The sequence below is a fragment of the Lates calcarifer genome, linkage group LG14, assembly GCF_001640805.2.
Source record: "Lates calcarifer isolate ASB-BC8 linkage group LG14, TLL_Latcal_v3, whole genome shotgun sequence".
In the NCBI taxonomy this organism is placed as follows: domain Eukaryota; kingdom Metazoa; phylum Chordata; class Actinopteri; family Centropomidae; genus Lates; species Lates calcarifer.
Genome location: NC_066846.1, coordinates 8326438 through 8348324, shown reverse-complemented (window position 1 = coordinate 8348324; position 21887 = coordinate 8326438). Strand labels below are relative to the sequence as shown.

The window sequence follows — 21887 nt, the reverse complement described above, 5'->3', positions numbered from 1 at the left end:
TCTTTCCTGACGAAGTCTCTGTGACTTTTCTGAACTGGTTTGAGAGGAGACTCCCATACAATTGGCCTAGAATTGATGCCGGAGAAAAACTACATGCTGGGGAGGGCTGAAGGTTGGAAAGTCCCGTCAAACTTCCAATGTTTGTCTGCTGAGTGTGGACAATGAGCCCCACTAGCCACAACTCATCAGGGAGCAGGAAGCCTGAGATGACAGAGGGTGGGAGAGTTCAGCGGGGGTCTGCCTCCCCTCCCTCCCCCCTGTCTCCCCCTTCCATGGTCACCCCTTCACCTTCAGGAAGCACCAGCCGGCGCACACACGTGTTGCCGGCTGGTAGCTGATGTGTTGTACCGAGTATTAGGACCCTGGAGGAAGCAGGTGCCCTCGGCCTCATTGTTTCCACACCAGCACCAAGAAAAAAAGAAAAAAAAAACAAAATGTAGAAAATGGCGGGACAGAAGACGTGATTCATGGGTAGAAAGAGTGTGTTAATGAGAGGAAGGAAGTTCAGGGAGGAGAAAGGCTGAAGGAGGGAAGTGTGGCAGAGAGAGCTCTGTTTATGTTGCCACAAGAGCAGTCTGCTCAGCAATTTGGGATTTTCTCAAATATACTTTGAAAATCTCTTGAAACCAGTGACTTGTTTCTGGATATTCACTTGTTTTTCCATCATATATAACATTACATGTGTCATAGTGTGATAAATAAATGAAACACCAAACACCAAAAGTCCAATTGATATAAAAATGATTTAATTTAACTTGTAAAAAACCACCTTTGTCCAGCAAATGAACTCAAACACATACAAATTTAACATTACTTCTAATTATCCAATTGCTTACAGTCGTCTCATTTCAATTTCTCATGTCAGAAAACAATATATCATTTAATTGTTATACTTTATATTCACTACAAGACAGCTAAGTCCTTTGCCTGCTTGGACCATAAAAGCAGATATCACTGCATATTAAGAACACACAGGCCCCAGGCCTCAAGGTTAAGATAAATCTGAGTTAAATACATGTTTAAGAAGAAAACTTCAGTATCTTAACAATTATTAAGTGCTTCTCCAGGCTTCAAACCAGTGTTTATTTACTCCAAAAACTTCAAAATTCACCCCCTTCTCCTTCATAGAACTTGCTTTATCTTTCTTTCAAACAGCTCACATACTCACAATTCTTTCAAATTCAGTGTACACACGACCTTCAAATCAAAATCTTTCTTTCCGTATCTCGTTCCCCTCTCTCTATCCCTTCACAAACCTTCAAAAACACTTCTATTAACATCATCTCCATCTCAGAAAAGCCAACCAGGATTCTTAATTAATCTCTAAGATTCATGTGAATAATGCTGAAGTGTTTTATATTATCTCCAAACTCCAAACCTTGTCCAACAACATGTTGACGTAATCCATTTTAACTTTACACATGAAGTTCAACCTAGTTATCAAACCAATTAAAAAGTATGTGCCTTCAGTTTTATGTTGCTGAACCTCACTGAATCAGAGGCAAATCACAAGTTAATTCATTCACCAAATTTCACATTTTGTAACAAATTTTGATATTATTCAGATGTTATTCTGTTTGTCATGATTAATGAGTGGCAGGTCATCCTCTTCAGCAGGCCTGCAGAAGAGGCTGATAGGGCTCCGTCAGGACCTTGTAGCGGATCTTGGTGTTGGTGACGGCCCCGTGTTTCTGGCGCAGGTGAAGACGCAGCTGGCTCTTGTGGCGGAAGTGTAGGTCACACTTCTCACACTGAGGAACAAGGAGGAATCAGCAGATTAGAAAGCAGGGTCATGACAGGACAGAGTTACATGTTGATTGGTCAAACAGGCAGCGCTCTGACTCACAGTGTAAGGCTTCTCTCCAGTGTGAATGCGCAGGTGACTCTTCAGAGTCTGCAGGTGGCGGAAGCGGGTGCCACAGGTGTGGCAGGGGTAGGGCTTCTCACCTGTGTGGATCAGGACGTGGGCCCTGAGGTGGGCAACCTATAGAGGATTGACAAATTTAACAAATGACTTAAAGAACCAGACAAGATAAGATTTGTCCTTAAAAATATTAACATCTTCAACCCTCAAATAAAACTGTGGTGTCAGGTATGATATGTTTCTTGCAAAAGGTTATGTACGATACCATACGATACGTAATATATTCAATATATGATAAATGATACGATACAAAGTGGCACATTCTGTAGCAAATCACAAAATACACAATTACATTTTTAATGAAATTATGACCAGATACACTCTGGATCAGGCCCCTCAAATGTCAAACTGGGTTTGAAACTAACCCTGTCTGACATTTATTTGTGCTTAAAGGCACCTACAGGTATTTTTGAGACAAATAGGATATATCTTTTATGGGATATTACTATAAAATAACCTCAAGTGCTCACACAGAGCTCACCCTCACCTGAACAAATCTTGCGCCACAGGTGTCACAGCGGTAAGGTTTCTCTCCCGAGTGGATGCGGGAATGAGTCTTCAGGTTGGCCGGTCGGTTGAACTGGGCGCCGCACACGTTACAGCGGTACGGCTTGTCACCTGCCACGGCAAAGGTCATTGTTAAATATGTTGGTTTGTAAAACAAAAACAGAGAAAGATAGAAAGAGTGATTTTGTTATAGCCTCACCTGAGCAGGTAGCCTTGGTTCCTTGAGGGTTTCCAGAATAACAGTAGGGCACATAGTAGCTCTCACGCTTGATTGCATGTTGGTTGTGATGGGCGGCTTCTGGATCAGTGGGGTCCAGTTTTGGGAAAATGGTGCAGGTTGAAGCTGCAGAGGAGCATAAACATATATTTACATATTTAATACACTAAAACTATCTAAGGAATAATGTGTTTACCAACTGTTTTGCTATTTAAAAGTGTTCTGGCTTATACCTGCTCTTTCCTTGTGAGTGGGGGAATCCACAGAGGGGGGTGGCCCGAGGGGAGGGGCTCGGCCAGAACCCTCGTAGCAGGAGGCCTGCCCCTGTCTGATGGAAAGAGGTTCATAAATATGGATTTGCAAACACACATACTGTTTTTATTTCTCCTCTATCAGCTTATAATTCTCATTATTCCAGTTTAAACAAGCCTCCTACCTACCTATCAATCTGACCAGGCACTTCTCCAGACCACGCCTCTGCTGGGGTTTTGGGCGTCAAGCCCATCCTCTCCACGATGGGTGATGCTTGACTTTGTGGTTCCTCCATCTCCTCTTCCTTCACTGTGGTCGCAGCACAGAGAGGGTTGAGGACAATGTACTTGTATTTTTTCCAGTTGCAGGCCTTTGGGTCTGGTGTGGCTTTGGTATCACTCTGGAGAAATAAACAAAACACATTTCGTTACTTAAATTTCCCTGTAAAACAATCACAATTTGAGACAGAATCTTCCCAATTTTCTCAAAACTTACCACAAGGTTTTTGTTGCAGGTGTTGGACTCGGATGGAGAGCTCGGTTGGCAGCTGGAGCGGGCGGGGCTGTCTGGAGACGGGGTCGGACTGCTCATGAGGGGCGACTCAGGCTCTCCTTTCAGCTGCTTTGACCTGGGCTGGCAGGACGGGAAAGCCCCTTGCTTTTGAGAGCCCCCACCCTCTGCAGGGACCCTGCAGGAGAAACAAAGGAAGTGCCATAATGAGCTAAAACTGTCAATGGACAAAGGCAACACAAACACAAAACACCGGCAGACACACTTGTTGCACTCTTAAAACCCACCCTCACACATATTGATATACTATACTTGCCAAGACCAACTGATAAATGAATCAGTTCTCTCACCTTGTTGCTCCTGGCGTTGGTCCTGGATGAGGCAGGTCTCCTACTTTGGGGGCTACAGAGGCTACAGACACACCGGAGTCCAGCTCCAATCGTAGGTGTCTTGCACTCATGTTCTCCCTGCTTAAAAACAAAGAATCACCCAAGTCAAAAACAAGATTAAGCATTAACATCAATCTAATCCAGTTCTTTCCAGCGGCTCACCAGTGCAGGTGCATGAAGTCCCTGCAGGTCTCTGCCACGTGGTCCATCTGCAGGTAGGTTGCGACAGCGAGCACCCCTGGGACAGTGCTGGGTGTCAGAGGGAGACGGGAGGTGTACATGAAGTCGAGCAGCAGGGAGACGCTGGACGGGTCCAAGGTGTTTGGGAGAGACACGGTCATGAGCTGATCCCCACCACCACCGCTGCCAACACTACCACCACGCCCCTGAAGCAGCACACGGCGGGAGTACAGCGAGTAGAAGAACCCACTGAGAGGAGAGAGAGGAAGACAGAAATATTTTAGGTGAGAGCTGGATGAACTGCTGAGCTTTGCAGAAAGGGGACATAAAACAGAAACTAAGTAAAAGAGATAAGAAGAGGAAGACAATTGGTGTCCTAAGTGGAAAGCAGGAAAAAGTGACTGAAAAGAAGCAGGAACTGACAATACAAAATTAGAAGGACAAACAACAACTGTGAGTCAACCGGAGGCAGAGAGGAAAGATATAACATCACAGAGGAATGTGTCATGAAGGGAAAACACTGTTCATTTCAGCCAAACTCATCAGCCACAGCTGCACCAATCAGAGAGAGATTTCAAGCCTCCTGCACAGCATTAAGAACTACACACTGACCTGCAGGCCACAAGCACGGCACAGTGCGCCCGTAGGTGCACGTTGCCGACAACCAGGGTGGCGTCGGTCAGGATGTTGCGGTGCCGGAGCTCGTTCAGGTTCAGCAGCACGTCGTTGGAGTGGCGTGTGAACTCCTTCACGTATCCCTCAGCCCTCAGCTCCTGCTCTCTGTCCACCCTGTATCCTCCCGTTACTTCCATCACGCTGATCTGTATTTGATGGAAGGAATTACACAGTCCAACTTAGGATTCACATGCAACAGATGATATCAGCTTGAAATTTGAATCCTTGTATGAAAAGATAACCTACCTATGTGTAACTGACTGTAACTGGTAAGAAAGTAATAAATAGACTGGAGTGTCCCAGACACATCTATTAGGTGAGACCAGCTCCCTACTCGTACCTGCATGAGGAAAAACACAAGAAACTTCCACTTAATCCACTTGAGCATCACGTTGAGTACTTAACCTTTACTGATAAAAACATTGCATTATCAAGGAAGTTGCAAAATGCAGCAAAGTAGTCCTTACTGAGAGCTCATCAAGATGTTAAATATGAGAAAATCAGCATTTTTTTAAAGTAGAAATGTAGCAATTTAAATTAAAACATACGGACATCCTCATCTTTTCCAAACCAAACAGGATTAATCAAGGCAAAGTCATAAACATCTCCTCTTAAAAACAAACAAGTCAAGCAAAAATCATATACTGAGAAAAGCATTATCCAGCTCACCCCGACCAGCAGGGACGAGAACTAGCGTTCACTGCGCTGCTGTCAAACCCCCCTCGGCTCAGTGTTCAGTCCGCAACCAAAGACGTGGAGCAGGGGCTTACCCTCAGCCTCCACTGGCTCAGACCGACACTGTGAGGGGAGGCAGAAGGGAGGGAACTCTTTATAAGGTCGCGCAGGAAGCCCCCATACAACCAGAGCAACTCGTTTCCTCCTTCCTCAATGGCCCACGCGTAGACTGGAAGCAGCGCAGGAAAAAAGCCCCGGCCCAGGCTCCGGGCTCTAAGTATTTTTAGTGGGCTATTAGTTTTTCTAAACCCCCATAGCTCTGAGCGGAGTAATGGCAGGAAAGCATAGTGTGTTTGTGTGCCACGCTGAAAAAATATATATGAAGACCCTTGGGGAGATGAGGTACGTGCCTGGCTATCCAGGGGTAAGCCAGAGAACATCAGGCTTCCCCCACCAACGCTTTCCTACCCTTCACCCCTCTCCAGGGCAGAGGAAACTGTCTGAGAGGAAACTGGAAGACAAACTTATTACTGGATAAACAAGTCATGTCCTCATCACTGAGATTCTGTTTTATCAAGGGATAATTAAAATGACTTTAAATAAGTTTATTAGATAAGTTGGTGCATGATTTCTGAAGCATTTCATCCTAATTTGCAAGGATATTACTTAAATATGAGATGCAGTGGTATTCAAAGACAAACTGTGTCATTGCTGAGTTGACTAGTTCAGGTAAACAGGGATTAATAAGTGCTCCACAACAGTGTCCGGAAGCTTCTGGCTTGCTGCCTGAGAGCAGAGGCGTTGTGTTATGAGGATGGAGAGGAAGGAAATGAGACAAAAATCGATCGTTCTACATGGGAGACACCTTCTCCTGGTGCTGAAAAACAACCTTTACCCCGCCCTGACTGAGAGAAATTCAACCGACAGATGTGCAGGAACTGCCCTTCAACCCCCCCTCACCCACCTCTCTCTCTCTCTCTCTCTCTCTCTCTCTCTCTCTCTCACACACACACACACACACACATGCACACATCTGAATGCATCCTGCGAAGCTGCTCAGAGACATGGATGAAAACGCCTGCGCAGGACATCCGTCAACAATAAAGCGAGGAGAAGACAAGGGAGGAGAAATGGAGCTGGGGGGGGGTAATGGAGCGAGGGGACAAGGTCTCAGAGGTCACGAATAACTAAAAAACAAGCGGAAAGTTACCTCATACTGAGTGCAGCCTCAGGTTCACGGAGGAGCAGGCACCGGCCAGTTAATTGAAGCACTGCAAAAGTGAACTATGAACTGTATTTCCTTCACATCAAAGTATTTCACAGAAGGAGACCTTGGAGAAGGAGGAGGGAAATCTTCAAGGTTGACATAGGGTAGATAAGCGTTGTTTGCACATGTCATTCGATTAAGACAGAGAAAACTATTTTCAGCAATAAGTTTGAATACTGCACCCAATCCAGCTATTGTGTGAAAGAAAAATGTGGAGTTCCCCGTTTTATTTTGAGCTGCAGCTCTACAGTGTTTATACAGTGAACCTGAAAAATAACTTACTAAGTGTTAAAGGTGCTATTTCTAAATTTTTGCTATCGCTACAAAGCAAACATTAGCATTAACAGCTGTTTACTCACCAAGAGCCTCAGCCATTGTTGCATTTACAACACAAGAGCAGTGCTAGTTCTTCATCCTCTCATGTTGCACTGGACGCCACAGTGGTACAACAGGATGAGATGGGGCTACCTGGTTAGCATGCTAACTTAACTGGCAAAAAATAAGTGATAGAAACAGAAGCAAAACAAGCGTTAGCATTGGTGTTGTTTGGAGACAGCTCTTGATGAGTAAAAGAATAAAGTTTAATTCTGAACTTACAGTGTTTCCTCTAGACTGGTAAGGCAACAACTGTTAATGCTAATGTTAGCTAAAAAACTTACATATAGCACCTTTAAGTGCACTGTAGACAACAGTATTTACTGTAAACTAGGAGACACCTCAATACTCATTAGTGGGGTGAAAAACATCAAACCAAAAATAGTTTTGGAGTCAGTTTGGAATCAGGTATGCCCTCAGGTCTAATTTCATTTTGAACTGTAACTGGTAAGAAAGTAAAATGTCTTAGACAGTAAGTTTTTTGAAAGTTAATGAGTCAAACGTGAAATAAAAATCAAACAACATGACTTTATTTTGATACAAATCCTTTGACAATGTGAATCGGAAGTGAAGTGTTTGCATGGGGTGTAGAGCTCGTGTGCGTGTCCTTGTGCTTTTATTTGTTCGGATCAATTGTGTGCTTTGCTAAAAGAAAAAAAACATAAAGGAAAACAACAATTAAGAAAACAGAGAGGGAGATGTAGGTCTCCGCTACTTCCAGGCATTGTGAGAAGAACGGATGAGGGGGGCGGTTGAGGAAAAGTGAGAACATTACTAAACAGGTTCACCAATGGGCGGAAACCATTGAGTCTGTCCCATTGGCACGACTGGGCAACGCTCATAGTGACTTCCTGCATCTTACTTAGTCTGTCAGAGCCCGTCAGCGACCCACTGGCACTGTTTGTGATAAAAAAAAATACTCTTGACCATGAAATTGATGACTCAGATGAACCCTCTGCAATTCTAAAGTGAAGAGCAAAATCAGTTTTGTAAAAATTCATGAGCAAATGAAATCTCAGCATCTATTTAACAGCTGTCACTCCTCGTCAAACAGAACAAAGACAGGGATTCCCCTTTTTTTGTGGGTTCCTGGTTGCCTGGACAGATCTATATTGTTTATGTGATAGTGTATGGACCGGAGCCATGCTTTGACTTCAAATCCCCCTGTTGGTGCCAAAGTGTTGATGGCTCCTGCAACAATAACAGATCTGCTTAAACTGCCTCTTCCTGCGATTGCAGAGCGCTCTGGACATATAAGGACAAACGGCACAGAGCCGCTGGAAGGAGGAGCAGGAGGAGGAAGCGGGGATATCCCAGGGAGCAGCCTCGGTTGTTTGTCCACTTGTTGGCAGAGATGGACTTGGGAAATAAAAAGATAACAGTTATGAAACCCTTCCTCTGAAGAAGTGCCTTGGGGAAAACAGTGGGCCTCCAATGTGGTGCTGGGTGGAGTTGGAGGAAGAAGAAGAGAGAGGGTGGGGGTAAGGGGAAAGGGACAGTTGACCCAAATCTCATGAACCGCAAAATAATAAAGCAAGCACTTGACCTTCATATTCACTGCTACTTACAGAGTGGTAAACAACCGGGTATATGGCGAAAATATACCCTTTAACACCAAACTCTACAGGCTCAGTGGGAGGCTGTTACATTTACAATCAAAACCCAAAATAAAATAATAATAAAACTTCAGCACTTAGCTAAATGAAAATATTAGTACACTTTATTTATCCTCAGTTTTCTGAGGTTAGTGTCATTTGTGTTTCATGTACTGACTGAAGTGGCATGTTCAGTAATATGGGTAGAGTCTAAAATGAACTTAGTTAGTACTATGCATAAATTTAACCACTTTTCTGAGTTTACCTGAAGGTTTTCAGTATAAAAACGTGCCTATTATTTTTCATAAAATTCACAAATGCATTTTTCTGCACAAGAGTACTGTATTCATAATTTGGACTTCTGTTTTAGTATTTAATTTAGTTTAGTATAGAGTTTAATTTTGCAACTGTGAACTTGTAAAATTCTAATCTATCTTTTTATTTACTTTACCTATTTTATATACCCTATACCTCATTTACCTTATTTACCCTAGATGTAATATAAGTTTGAGTATATTATATTTATGTACTTTACCTTTTTAGTCTTCTGATATGTACAGTATCTACTCTGCTATATGCACTTACGTGAACATAAACTGACTTTTTTTTCTTTCTTTTTTTTTTTTTTACCTTGCATGGATTTTATTTATATTTGATAACGATGACAGAGATTTTTTTTAAACTCTGTAGTTCATTAAAAACAAACCAAATGCCATGATAAGAAATTTGCATGATTATGGATGTGGGATTTTCCTACTGAAATACAGTAGGATATTATTTACAGTATCACTGAGTTTTGTATTTTTACTTTCTAAACTGTATGTGACAGACTCTCCCACCTCCCTCTGCACACACACACACACACACAGCAGCTACGTCACACATCGGGAATGCAGTGAGGAGCTGCGGCTGCTGCTGAAGGCCTCAGGATCCGTGACAAAGTAGGTTAACGACGCCCAACCTAAAAGAAAGTTATTTCGGGACAACTTTCACTGACCTTTGGACATTTAACCGGAGGTGTAGATTGTGTTTGTCTGGCTCATTCCAAGCGGTAGGTGTCGGTTATTTCACTGTTTCCTCTTCGGTTGTGTTGGAAGTTAGCCTGGAGGCAAGGCACGAGCTTTGCTCGAGTTCATAACAGGCTAGCAAACAAGTAAACAAGCCTGTTATTAAAGTTAATTATTGCTAATTACCCCTCATTATGGTTCGTTATATCACGTAAGCGGCGTGTTTTACAAATATGTGACGCACAAAGGACAGATTTGGACGAACAACTGGGCAGTTAGTCTCTATTCATTCGCCTGAGACGTTAATGTTCCTGTGCGGAACTAACGTTAGCGTTTAAATCAAGAAAACACCGCCAGCATGTCGTTAATTTGTCGTCTCTGTTTCATTTTTCACCAATTTTATATTGTTCTTGATTTGTAGATGAGACCGAAAGGAAGAGGGGAGTCACTGTAAAGGTACTGTAAAAGGTAGGAAATGCTAATAGGTTGCTAATATTGTTAATGTAGAAATTCTGTTATATGTTATAGTCTTTGTCGTTTTACCTGACACATTGATTTAAGCCTTGTTGTCTTCCTGTTTTTTGTTTATTTTAAAAAGCACATATATTTACATTAAGCTATATTGTGTCACACGTCAAGCTAACTACATTCTTTTGCCTTCAAAATAAAAGCGTGATAATAGTCCATTGTTGTTACAGAATATAAAAACGTGTGTGTAAATCTCAGAGTAGGATAACTTGTGAATTGCTTCGATTTTTCATTTCATTTGCCACCATTTTATTTAGCTGTACTGTCTTTATTTATCATTAGAGCCCTGTATTTCTGTTCCGCTTGCGGCGCAGACATTTTATTTTGAAAATTAGAAACCGACCGGATGTTCTCTTTGTTTATTCCCGCTCGCTTTCTTGTCACTGTCAACAACTTTGACATTTCGTGAGTCGCTGCGCCTCCTTTGCATTTAGGAAGAGGTCCAGCCGAGCTAATAAACGGACAAACGCTACGGCTTTGTGTTTTAAATCACATGAAAAACCTCACAATTGGCTTTGGACACAGAGCGATAAAACCGTTGAGATTAATTTCCTGGCCCAGCCATCCTCGGATTTGAGTGTGCGCTCATCCGGATTCAGACGCGGGGGGCTTAAATCAGCTCGACAGTGGAGGTGGTGGTCACTCTTTCCTCCACATGGTCAGTGTGTAATGTCACTTAAGTCCATGCTGATACTGCGTGGTTTAACGGGACGTACATGAACAGGAATAATAAAAGAATAAAAAGTCAAAAACAAACCAAAAGGCTTAAATCCCGTGTTTCAAGCATTGTATTTCTGTATGGCTGCATCATCCTCTCATCCATCATTATAATCCTCTTACCAACAAGGACTTATGACGACCACACAACCCACATACAATCAATCTGAGTGGGCTATTAATTTCTCCACTCTGACAATACAGATTTTGCTGTGGCTTGTCTCTGTGCTGACAGTCCGTTCAGGCATTGTGGCAATCACACAGTCGCTCGGTTCTTGCATAAACTTACTTCTTTTGTGCAAGGACTATTAATCACAGATGATTATTACTTCATTTGTATTTGTGAGGAGCAGTGTTTGTCTGTTTTTCCTTCCCAAAAAATGTGTAAAATGATAAATCCATGATCCTGGCACTGAAAATTGAGCCTTAAATAGCTCTTATGGAGAGAGACCGTGACTCCTTTGATTGTCAGACAATATCTGGCACTTTTATAAACTGCACTGAAATATATACAGTGTTTTTGGATTGGATTTTTCCTTTAGTAACACCAGTATCCTGAAGTATCCAAGTCAGCACTTTGTCGGCTCAGCTGTGTGCTCCAGTGTTGTTATTTATCCCACTGAGAATACATAATATATTGTTATGAGCCAGGTGTTCACGCGTATACAGACACATATCATTACACAACATTTCCTGCCTCGTTTTTTTGTCGCCGCTTTATTTGGAAATCAATGATACGGGTGTGTAAACACCCAGAGACAATAACCATTGTGGAGGATAACAGGCAAGGGATGGCCACAAATTTGCACCTGTTTGTGTATCTGTTTGTGAGTCTGTGTGCTACGTGTGTGCAGGAGGTTTTTTTTTTTTTTTTTTTTTTTGTGTGTGTGTGTGTGTGTGTGTGTGTGTGGAGTGTTTGTGTCTCGCAGCGCACTCACGTTTTGGGGCAATGTGTGAGCCTGCTGGAAATCCCCACTGCCTTTCAGAGTGGCTGCTGTCTTCCTGCTCTTCAACTAGAAACCTATTGTTCAATCTGTGTGTCCCCGTTGCCATAGGAAACAAAGTCTGAAGCATCCCTTAGTTTCCATTGGTTACCTATGACACAAATACACACAACAGCTACAGCTGTGTTCATGCAAGTCACAGCTGAAAGCTGAAAACAGAGTCATGCATGCTCACTGGATGCACTTATCAGGCAAAGCGGAGGTGATACTGTGAAGCACTCACTTAGATTCAGGATGCCATTGTACTGTTTCAGATTAAACGCATGCAGCAGTTATTTCACAAAAAAACTTTACTATCAGAACAGCATGACAGAAATATTTTCCTTCCTGTTTCCGATCTCGGAAGCCTGCCATGTCCGGTCCCACCTGGCTTCCACCGAGGACTCTGGACAGCCCAGAGCGAGCCGTCCCCCAGATGTCCCACTCTGCAGGGTCAGCCATCTACAGAGCCCCCAACAAGAAGGGCGTGTCGGACTTCCGGCCAAAATATGGTCCCTATGACCAGAACGGAGGAGGAGGAGGAGGAGGAGGAGGGATGGCCAACAGATACATGGCTACTGGACCTACAGGTGAGACGAATAGATTCAGTTTTGGCAGGATTTGTTCCACCTTATCAAAACTGCACAAACACCTTTCACATGTAGTTCCTTATCACTGCCTGCCATTGTGAGAACAGATAACTGGCACTGTAAAACTTCTCGTTCCTCATGGCAGCATTGTGAATAACTGTAACTCTGCCTACTTGTGTTTTTATAACTACACCAAAGTGGGAACCATATACAAAGTTGTATAGTAAGCTCTGAACAGGCAGACATTATTATTCTAAGAGAACTGTAAAGTAATCAGCCTCTGTAAATGTTTTAAAGCCAGAACAATAAAACCTTCATCTGAGGATAATATAAACAATGTCTCTCTGCTGAGCTGCAGTGAACAGAGAGTAACACCAAGAGGGAATTTGGTACTAAAGGACTGTAACTTATTTTTACTTCATGTTAAATGACTCCATGTTAAAAATAGACTTCTGGGCAGTTTGGACAGGAGAGATGATTTCAGTGATCAGTAATGCTTTCAATACAAGCTATCATTTGAAAGAAGATCTGCCTCCTGATGTTGTCTTTTTAAAAATGATCAAGTCTCAGTCAAAGGTTGAGATGGTTCCTGATGATCTGTTCTCCGATCAATAGGTGGACCCATTCATCATCCATCTAGCGATCACTATTACTCCCCCGCCCATGGTCCCAAAGAAGACCGCACCTGGAGCCCTCACATGGATAGCTACGAGCTAATGGTGGGTACATACTTATGATTTGGACCTCTGAGCTATAGAGGAGAAATTGGGTGGGGTGGGGGTGGAGGGATGTTTTGATTAAATACACTGATCGTATGTATTAATATGTTTCTAATGCTGTTCTGATGTTAGCACCGTGGACCTGAGAAGCCAGTGAGCTATCACTCTAAAATTGATGCTGATATTGACTCCCTGACCAGTATGCTTGCTGATCTGGACAGCCACCCACAGGACTCCAGCACACAAGTAGGAACATGCACTTTATTTTCTTGAGAAGCTGCATTTGTACATAGTTGACCAGAACATTTGTCACTGTCAGTATCTCATTTTGTTAATTCTCCATCTCCCTGCAGCTGTACGACAACGTGGCGTACGACAACGTGCCTTACAACAAATACCTCTCAGGGGATCACTACAAACCTGCACACCAGAGCGCAGCCCCTCCTCAGGGTCGGCCATCCATGGGCTACCCCCCCCACCCCCAGAGCCAATACCACCCGGCTCCTCCTTACCCCAGTGATCACCAGACACCTCAGTACTCCACCTCCCACCAGCAGGACTACTACTCCTCCTCTTCAACCCCTAAGCCTTACCCACAGCCCGTCCCGGCCTCCTACACCACCGCCTCGACCCCCACCGGGCCCAGGTTCAGCGTCCAGGTCAAGACGGCGCAGCCTGTCACCTACTCGCAGACGGGGAGGCAGGCGGAGCAGGCCTACACCCCGCCCCCTCCTCGCCAGCACGTGTCACGCCCCCCGCCCCAGACTCAGGCAAGTCCTCAGGGCTGGTACCCTCCGCACCCAGGTTCACAAGCTCAAGATCTGCACTCTGAGGCCGGGTACAAGGGGAGCAGCTCAGGTTCTGGAGGAAGAGTCAGCCAGGTTCCAGTATCTAAGAGAGGGATGGAGAATAATCAGACTGGGTCAGGAGCTGCACAGAGTTCTGCTTATCAGTCCAGCAAGGTGGGGGCACAAATCAAACTGAATTTAATTAGAGAGTAAAACAGATAATGAATCTGTCCTGATATTAGATGCTATTCTCTCTTTTCCAGCAGGGAATAGCAACAACCAGGCCTGAGGAGGAGCTGGATCGACTCACTAAGAAGTTGGTATATGATATGAACCACCCCCCTACAGAGGACTATTTTGGTACAGTCCAAACTCCTTACATTAATGACTTATGACGCTGCAAAACCTGCATTCTGTCATTTAAATTAAAATAAACTATGTTACATTTTAGGTCGCTGCGCCCGCTGCGGTGACAACGTGGTCGGCGATGGCAGCGGCTGCATTGCCATGGAGCAGGTGTTTCACGTGGAGTGTTTCACGTGCATCACCTGCCACGCCCGTCTCCGAGGGCAACCCTTCTACGCTTTGGACAAGAGGAGCTACTGCGAGAGTTGTTACATTGTAAGTGGTTTTATCGTCCGTGTCCGTCACAGCCTCACGTCCTCAACCAAAACATGAACCATTTCCTCTCTCAGTTGTTTTGATAGGATTATATTTCAGTGTTTAACTTCCATCTTTGTTTTAAGAGCACACTGGAGCGCTGTTCAAAGTGCTCCAAGCCCATCCTGGACCGTATCCTGCGGGCCATGGGAAAGGCCTACCATCCGCGCTGTTTCACCTGCGTTGGTCTGTAACTGCTGCTTGGATGGGGTGCCCTTCACTGTGGACGCCACGTCTCAGATCCACTGCATAGAAGACTTTCACAGGTACAAACGCATTCACACACCACGCTCAACATTATCACACGGTGAAAACACAGAGAGAAGCGTCACTTAATCCCTGCTTTCTTGTTGTCCTGGACAGAAAGTACGCTCCTCGCTGCTCAGTGTGTGGTGAGCCCATCATGCCTGAGCCGGGCCAGGAAGAGACGGTCAGGATAGTGGCTCTGGATCGTAGCTTCCATGTCAATTGTTACGTCTGTGAGGTGAGTCAGTTCTTTCCAACAAGCTGGGAAGAATTAAAATACCAGAAAATCAAAACCTGTTGATTCAAAGTTCATAAGACTCTGATTTATATAAATAATTTATGCAAAAATCCTGAACTTTCCTGGAAAATGTAGGAATAAATCACCGTATATTACCATATTCTCCACATTAATGCCCCAAACTTGCTGGATTTGTTACCTTACTACAAATATTTACACTGTGAGTCCATGTGAGAGTGTTAAGATGAAGTGACTGGAGTGTCTGTATCCATCAGGAATGTGGTCTTCTGCTGTCGTCTGAGGGGGAGGGTCGAGGCTGTTACCCGCTCGACGGACACATCTTGTGCAAGAGCTGCAGCGCTCGCCGCATCCAGGACCTCTCGGCCAAAATCTCCACCGACTGTTGACGGGCTCTGACCATGACTCGACGCACGTTGCTTTGGTTCCCTCTGTTGGTCTGCAGCTTCAATTTCATTTACAGAGGAACGTTTTCTGTTTTACTGATTCAAATGAGAGAGTTAACAACAGAGCTGCCGCTTCCGTTTCATTCAGATGTCCTACCACATTTTCCTCGTTTTTTTTTTGTTACGCAGCTGCCCTGCTTTTCATATTTAGCACAGTATTAGTACGACAGTGGCCTGACCTGCAGGCAGCTTGGGCTCCACTTACCATTTATCCACACCGGTACTGTTCACTTAGTAGCTTGCACATTTTTATCACCGTCAGAGACAATGAAAGTATGGAGAGAAATCACAGATTTAGGCCTGAACACAAGTATTTCTGTAGAGTAGTGACACCTGTCTACACGATGGGATCTGTACATTTGTAAAACACTAAACATCAAAGTGCAGAACTGCCTCAAAACAAGAATTTTAAAAGCACATAACAACGACTGTGACTGTACATACAAAAGTGACTGGTTTTGGTTTGACAGTGAAACTCTACTGGAGAGCATGTAGCCTTTAGTGTGGTGAATCTTTGCAGTGAGGTAGCGTCATAGAACGAGAAATGTAGACGAAAGGAATGTGTAGTTACTACAACCCACCACCCCTTTGTTTTTGTTTTTTTTTCTCTTTAACTTTTAATGAATGCGAGTATAACATTTGCTTTAATACATCTTATCCATCTCAGCGTTCAAACGTCACAGTATCATGTCGTTTAGCTGATAAATCAGAGCTCGTTACAGGATTATCGCCATTTTTTCAATCATGCGGATAAACGTTCTTGAATGTCTACGATACACAATCTTGCTTCAGTTTTTGTTTAATATTTGTTGTTTGGTTGATACTTGACTGTTACATTGAAGATGATGGTGCAATGAAGTCAAATGCTTTCTTGTGTCTAAAGGAATACAGGGTGTTTGTCACTTGCGCGGCTTGAAAACATCCTACTGTGTGAAGCTTGAGCCACATGTGAAGAGTCTGTATATATGGGGAAAGTATGAAGCTAAAGTTGTAGTAAATTTAAAAGTATATTGGTTCAGTTCATTTACTTGACAAATACTTTTAAATACCAGTTATTCTTTACATTAGATGAAATAAAAGTGGAATTAATGCGATGGATTTCCCCCCAAAAGAACTGGACAGTGGTTTTGGATTACAAGCCTTCACATGTTTATTTTTGTTCATCTTGCACTCATGTGGGCCAAGTTGTCATATTCTGAGACTTTGGAGCTACAGTATTTGTTATGATTGTGTTTAACCGCTGTCTTTCCGTCCTCATTTTGTATATGTGTAACTTAAAAGGGCTAGAAATTCGAAAGCCTTACCTCAAGGATGTCATTCGGTTTCATACTGATCCTGTTTTTGAAACTGGGTTTGTCTGTGAATTCTGCGTATGTTGTGACAGAACTTGATCATGCTAAAACAGCTCATTTCTTTGTTAATTTATCTCATAATGTATATACTGTATTAGCATTAATCTGCTTTTTATCATCTAGCTAGTCATTTCATTCATGCTCAGATGTGTCATTTTAAAAATCCTGAATCATGCCAACTCATCTCTTCATCATCTTTACTGTATGTTCTGTTTGAAATGCTGTGAATTAGAGTTTGTAGGTCAAAAATCTGCGGTACTGCAGCAGACTTAAGTCCGCTGATGAATTCACACCGAGAGGAAGGAGGAGGAAGAGGAGGAGAAGGAGGCCATTTTGTACTGAATAAACAGGTTGTTGAAGTAGAAGTGACAGTTAGTTACATGAATGGGAGAGCATGTGAACCCAAGGGTGGATTTTCTCCTAATGCAGGTTGTAGTAACATAATTGATTATTAAAATGTCAGCAAATTCATCAGTGTGTGTGTCACGTTTTATACAAACAGCAACATGTTCAAAACTAAAAAGGCATTCTGCCAATTTCACACATCGATTTCAGTCAGTTTTATTCAGCCTGTGAAAACTGTTATATAACGCCCTCTGTTGCTCTCTGAAGTCCTAAAATTTAACTGACGATATCGTAGTGATGCTTGTTTCATCTTGGCCTTGGAGATTACTCTAATTTATTATTTTCTTCAGCAAAAACTCTGTTAAAAACTGCAGATGTGATGTTTGAAAGACAGTGATATTTATCAGGAAAGGAACATGCAGCTGTTACATTATGAGAAATGTAAGATCCAGTGTTTGATCCAGACAAAAAGTCAGGATATTTCACCTCTGCTGTTCCATTTTGACAATTTTAAGTCTCTAAACTTATTGAAAGTGCAAATCTAAATCTATATATATGGAAGCTCATTTCTGGTGGTGTGATGAAAAAAAAGTGAGAGAAAAGTAATGACTTAGTATCTCAAAATAATGACAACATTTTCTGAGAATAATAACTTAGTGTCTAAAAAAATTGATACCAAGTTATTATTTTGAGAAAATTAATAATTTAATGGCTTTTTTCATCACATTGACAGAAAGGGGCTTCCATAGAGAACACCTCTATTAGACACAAAAATAGAAAAAAATAACATGATGAATAAACAACCCTTTTAATTCAGAAAAAAATATTTTAGACACTGTACATTCCTGCCAATCTTAAAGCATACAACCCTATTATTGTTTACAGTTACCAAAACACTTTATTTGGCATCTTGCAGTAAATAACACAGTCATGACAAAGTGAGCAATCATGGATGAATGTATCCTCAAAAAGTACATTTTAAAACAGAAATACTTCAGCCTGAACAGCTCTTATCTTGTGTTAACACGAGGTGAACGTCTTCCAGAAGAAGTTGCGGCAGCCTGCTTTGCGCTCCCTTTGAGAGAGGGGAAGGTGCCGCCGCATCACCTCCTCCCTGACTCCCACCTCCTCCTCCTCCAGCACGGGCAGCATCTGGTCCACTCTCGCTGCCATCAGTTCAGACACAAACTTCAGCAAGAGCAAGCGAGCAAGATCCTGAAGCAAGGACAGAAAAGGGAAGGAATGGCAACTAAAAACAGCTTCAGAAGTCACTTGAAAGTTTGAACGAGGCTTTTCCTTCATAAATCTCCACACTACGACATATATCAGTGACTTACCTTGTCGTTTGCGAGGTCTTCTCTCAGTGTTTCTGTCTGCATGTCCCTGCGTGGAGCACCGCTGACGTGCACCAGCAGCACAGAGGAAAACAAAGCCACCAGAAGTACCTGCACCTGAGAGCAAAGCATCTCCAGCTCAAACAGAAAACAAAAGACCAGTCAGAGAGAGAGAGAGGGTGGAGGAGGGTGCAGGAGCTGAACGTTATCACTGCTTGAGTAGGACGTGTGGAGCTGATAAATAGGTCCCCCTCATCCTCAAATCCTCCTGGTTCTCAAGCCAAGCGAGGGATGTGATTGGTGGAGAAGGTGGAGGGCTGTGAGGGAAGTGTCACTGGACAGGATAAGGTCATCATTAGCCATGACAACCTGGACTAAACAGCTCCCGCAACGAGTCCAGCAAAACCTCCAAGACCTGACTTTTGGGCTCATTGCTACTCATGCTGTAATAACTTTAATAGTGAAGCTTTACATGCAAAACAAGACAGTAAAGTCAAAGTTAATGGTAGAATATGACTTAACTTCTGTCAGTCATGATTAGCTGCACCAGCCTTGTAGGTGTCCTGCACAACATGAGTTCCTGCGTGCTGCGCGGTGTTGTTAATGACACAATGTGACTCAAATGTTAATGAGGCTGCCTGGACGCTGCAAACCGGTCCGACACTCCACCGCCCTTTATGCTGTCACTTTGAGTCAATGGAAAAATAAACAAGGAAAATTAACATCTAAATGTCAGACTCCAAACAAAACACTCACATCAAGTGTTTTGTTTGGAGTCTGGGCAAAGATGAGGACATCGTAGGTGCAGTGTTTGGTCAAGAGGCGAGAACTGGAAGGATTTTCTATCAAATATCATCACCTTTAGTCTTGTCTGAAAAGGAAATTTGGACAGAATTAACTTTTTAACCTCCTGAAACATGATGTCAAAAGAGTGGGAAGTTTACAGGCACCAACGGGACACCTTGTTAACTTAGTAGAGTGGTTGTCAACCTGAGGTTCGGGTCTCCTAAGAGGTCACAAGATCAACCTGAGGAGTCACAAGACAGTTAAAGTGGAAGTCTGACTATTTTTCAAGAACAGTGCAAAATCAATATCTAGTTTCTCCTCATGAAGAATTTGTCAAAAAAGGCATTAACCAGTTTAATTTTCACATCTCAGTCTTTAAATAGACAGTGACCTTTCCTGTGGCTGAGTTTTCGTGTTTCCTCTCCACAGGACTCTCGCTGATAAGTCCAATTACTCAGTCTTTAATCATGACATGACTTGACTTTGAGTAACAGTTCTTATTGGAGTGAAGAAGAGGAGGATGTCGTCACTGCAGGCGTCCAGCTGTGCTGCCCTGGACGAAGGAAGAGAGAGAGTCCAAGTCCAACACTGTGATGATCACACAAATCACACCTCCGCCGCCTCCACACCTGCTGCTACATGATATAAAATAATGTCAACAGTTTGTCAGGGGTTATTAAATATCTTCACCTATGGTAAATCAGGTGGCGGCTCCTCCTGCTGGTTTTAATGTCACTCCATAGGATCCTTCATATTATTGTTAATTTCATTCTGTATTTCAAGATGGTGAGTCAAACATTTCAACAAACACAGACTCACTAAGATGCAAATACCTCTGCCATGTCATGTTTACTGACAATCTTCCCACAGCAGGGGGCTTTAATGTAAATCATGTTTAAAGGAGGCCTGGGTGAACCTCATCATATGTGACTCCTGGAGTCATGACCAAGACAAACTGATTTAAATCTGAGTCAATGCAGATAAATCACACACACCCTGATCACTATGTCACTTTTCAGTGATGCCTTCTCTTCTTAATTTCATCCAGTGGGCCACGAACACTCTAATAAATGTTGCATATGATGTGGAGCTTAACATCATATAAATGCCTACAGGGCTGTAAAGCACAGCACTGTGATGTGTATTCATATCAGAGACAATGCAATAGTTTGACCACTAGGTGTCACTGTGAGATCGTGTTTTGACCTTATTTCATTTATTTCACTGGTTTAAAGTTAAACACAGCAGTTTAGCTAAAAGCCTCGATTACATATCTGTGTGACTTTCTGCTAATTCACTTTGAGGTTATTCAGATGACTAACTATATCCCGTGTTAGTAAAGAGGAAGGATATTAACATGGGAGTCAGCGCTAATTAGCTACTCAATTGTCAGGTGAGTCACTTAATCAAAATGGCGACGTCTACTAAACTAATATGTTTCCATATTTTGTGTGGGTAAGTTTCAAAGTGAACGTTAAAAGCATGTTTTACGTGAAGCCTCGTCCAGTGACTTACAGTGTGTATTTGTTTGCAGTGTGGTGTTGCTCCTCGCCAGTGCAGTGCTGACAGGTAACAATGAGCGGTGACCTAAAGCCAAAATAACTGTTTCATAACATTACACAGGAGCCAGTGAACACTGAATATATTAGCTTCCTGTGTGTAGACTGGTGTATGTCAGTTCCATTAAATATCAGCCCACATGGGAAATATTTTCACAGGATATGGAGGTAAATAAAACAGCATGAATAATGATATATAACAAAGACTGTACAGAACATTACATTGTTTAGTGGGTACCTACAATTCAATACTTCTACCTACACTATGATACGTTCAGAGGTTCCTCACAAGATTGCCTTTCTGTGTAAGTACGGGGACTTGGAATATGGCTGAAATTGAGGATATTTTTATGATTTAGTCATGTTGTGTCAGTATATGTATGCAACATGACATATGATGAATCTATATTTAAAGCAATGCATTTAAAGGTTCAGTAAACCCTTGCAAACATATACATTTGTTTTGGAACAGGTTGAGATTAAATGCCATTGTTATTATTTTCAGGAACTTTTCAGACCAAATGCCTCGAACGTCACTTTTTGCTCTCGGTCAAGTCCAGCTCGCCCCGCTCAAAGATCCGGTTCGACTTTGAAGGTGGAGAAGTTGGTAGTGATGGCATTGGATGTGGTTGGTTTCTACTCTGTCTGATGATTGTTTACTATGAACTCCTGTTGTTGATAGATGAGTATGGATACCACATCCTCTCTGATCAGGAGGCTGCGCTCTGTGGTTACACCGTCCTCATCAGTGACGTTGGAGACCTGGTGTTTCGGGCCTCCTTCCTAGGCCTGTCACGTCCACACACAGGTACATTTGACTGACATTTGGTTCTTTAATACGTTCTCCTTCATCTGAGACTCTTTCATGTATCTACTCTGCAGATGGGCACAGGCTATCACCTGCGTGTCTGGTTTGTGAACCTGCAGGTGGATGGGAGGGTGGCTCTGTACCCCCTCCAGCTCTACTGCTCTCTCCAGGGGCGGTGGAGCACCAGAGAGGTCGTC

The 21887-nt window shown here is 43.0% G+C and overlaps 3 protein-coding genes across 4 annotated transcripts; 1 reads left to right on the top strand and 2 right to left on the bottom strand.

Moving 5' to 3' along the window:
- Positions 1 to 724: 724 nt before the first annotated feature.
- Positions 725 to 5481, bottom strand: bcl6b (BCL6B transcription repressor). Of its 2 annotated transcripts, none has more exons than XM_018671475.1 (12): positions 5324 to 5481; positions 4901 to 4994; positions 4592 to 4800; positions 3962 to 4228; positions 3761 to 3880; positions 3396 to 3588; positions 3089 to 3300; positions 2882 to 2976; positions 2631 to 2774; positions 2412 to 2542; positions 1847 to 1984; positions 725 to 1751 (listed from the first exon to the last, which is right to left on the bottom strand). In XM_018671475.1, exons 3-12 carry the CDS (start codon positions 4789 to 4791, stop codon positions 1611 to 1613), a joined length of 1641 nt encoding a protein of 546 aa, XP_018526991.1. In that variant the 5' UTR covers positions 4792 to 4800; positions 4901 to 4994; positions 5324 to 5481; the 3' UTR covers positions 725 to 1610. The 2 variants fall into 2 exon arrangements, with proteins under 2 accessions (XP_018526991.1, XP_018526992.1); XM_018671476.2 differs by having other exon boundaries at positions 3761 to 3877.
- Positions 5482 to 9444: 3963 nt separating this feature from the next.
- On the top strand, positions 9445 to 17329 carry trip6 (thyroid hormone receptor interactor 6). The gene is given in 12 exon segments (XM_051075501.1): positions 9445 to 9617; positions 9995 to 10041; positions 12169 to 12391; positions 13007 to 13110; positions 13243 to 13356; positions 13464 to 14072; positions 14165 to 14258; positions 14350 to 14519; positions 14645 to 14743; positions 14745 to 14824; positions 14922 to 15042; positions 15318 to 17329. Coding segments are annotated over 10 exon segments (1740 nt in total). The 5' UTR covers positions 9445 to 9617; positions 9995 to 10041; positions 12169 to 12174; the 3' UTR covers positions 15450 to 17329.
- Positions 17330 to 18015: 686 nt separating this feature from the next.
- On the bottom strand, positions 18016 to 18757 carry sst5 (somatostatin 5). Its single transcript, XM_018671418.1, has 2 exons — positions 18541 to 18757; positions 18016 to 18418 (listed from the first exon to the last, which is right to left on the bottom strand). The coding sequence occupies exons 1-2, from the start codon at positions 18667 to 18669 to the stop codon at positions 18224 to 18226; spliced, it is 324 nt and encodes a 107-aa protein (XP_018526934.1). The 5' UTR covers positions 18670 to 18757; the 3' UTR covers positions 18016 to 18223.
- Positions 18758 to 21887: the final 3130 nt, after the last annotated feature.

What these genes read in the sequence shown, in the direction of transcription:
- bcl6b (XM_018671475.1), bottom strand. Translation starts at nt 4,791, where the DNA reads ATGGAAGTAACGGGAGGATACAGGGTGGACAGAGAGCAGGAGCTGAGG. An exon ending in CCAACGCCAGGAGCAACAAG is followed by an intron (nt 3,589 to 3,760) that starts GTGAGAGAACTG and finishes TTTCTCCTGCAG; the next exon opens with GGTCCCTGCAGAGGGTGGGG. An exon ending in GTGGCGCAAGATTTGTTCAG is followed by an intron (nt 1,985 to 2,411) that starts GTGAGGGTGAGC and finishes AATCCTCTATAG; the next exon opens with GTTGCCCACCTCAGGGCCCA.
- sst5 (XM_018671418.1), bottom strand. Translation starts at nt 18,669, where the DNA reads ATGCTTTGCTCTCAGGTGCAGGTACTTCTGGTGGCTTTGTTTTCCTCT. An exon ending in AAGACCTCGCAAACGACAAG is followed by an intron (nt 18,419 to 18,540) that starts GTAAGTCACTGA and finishes TCCTTGCTTCAG; the next exon opens with GATCTTGCTCGCTTGCTCTT.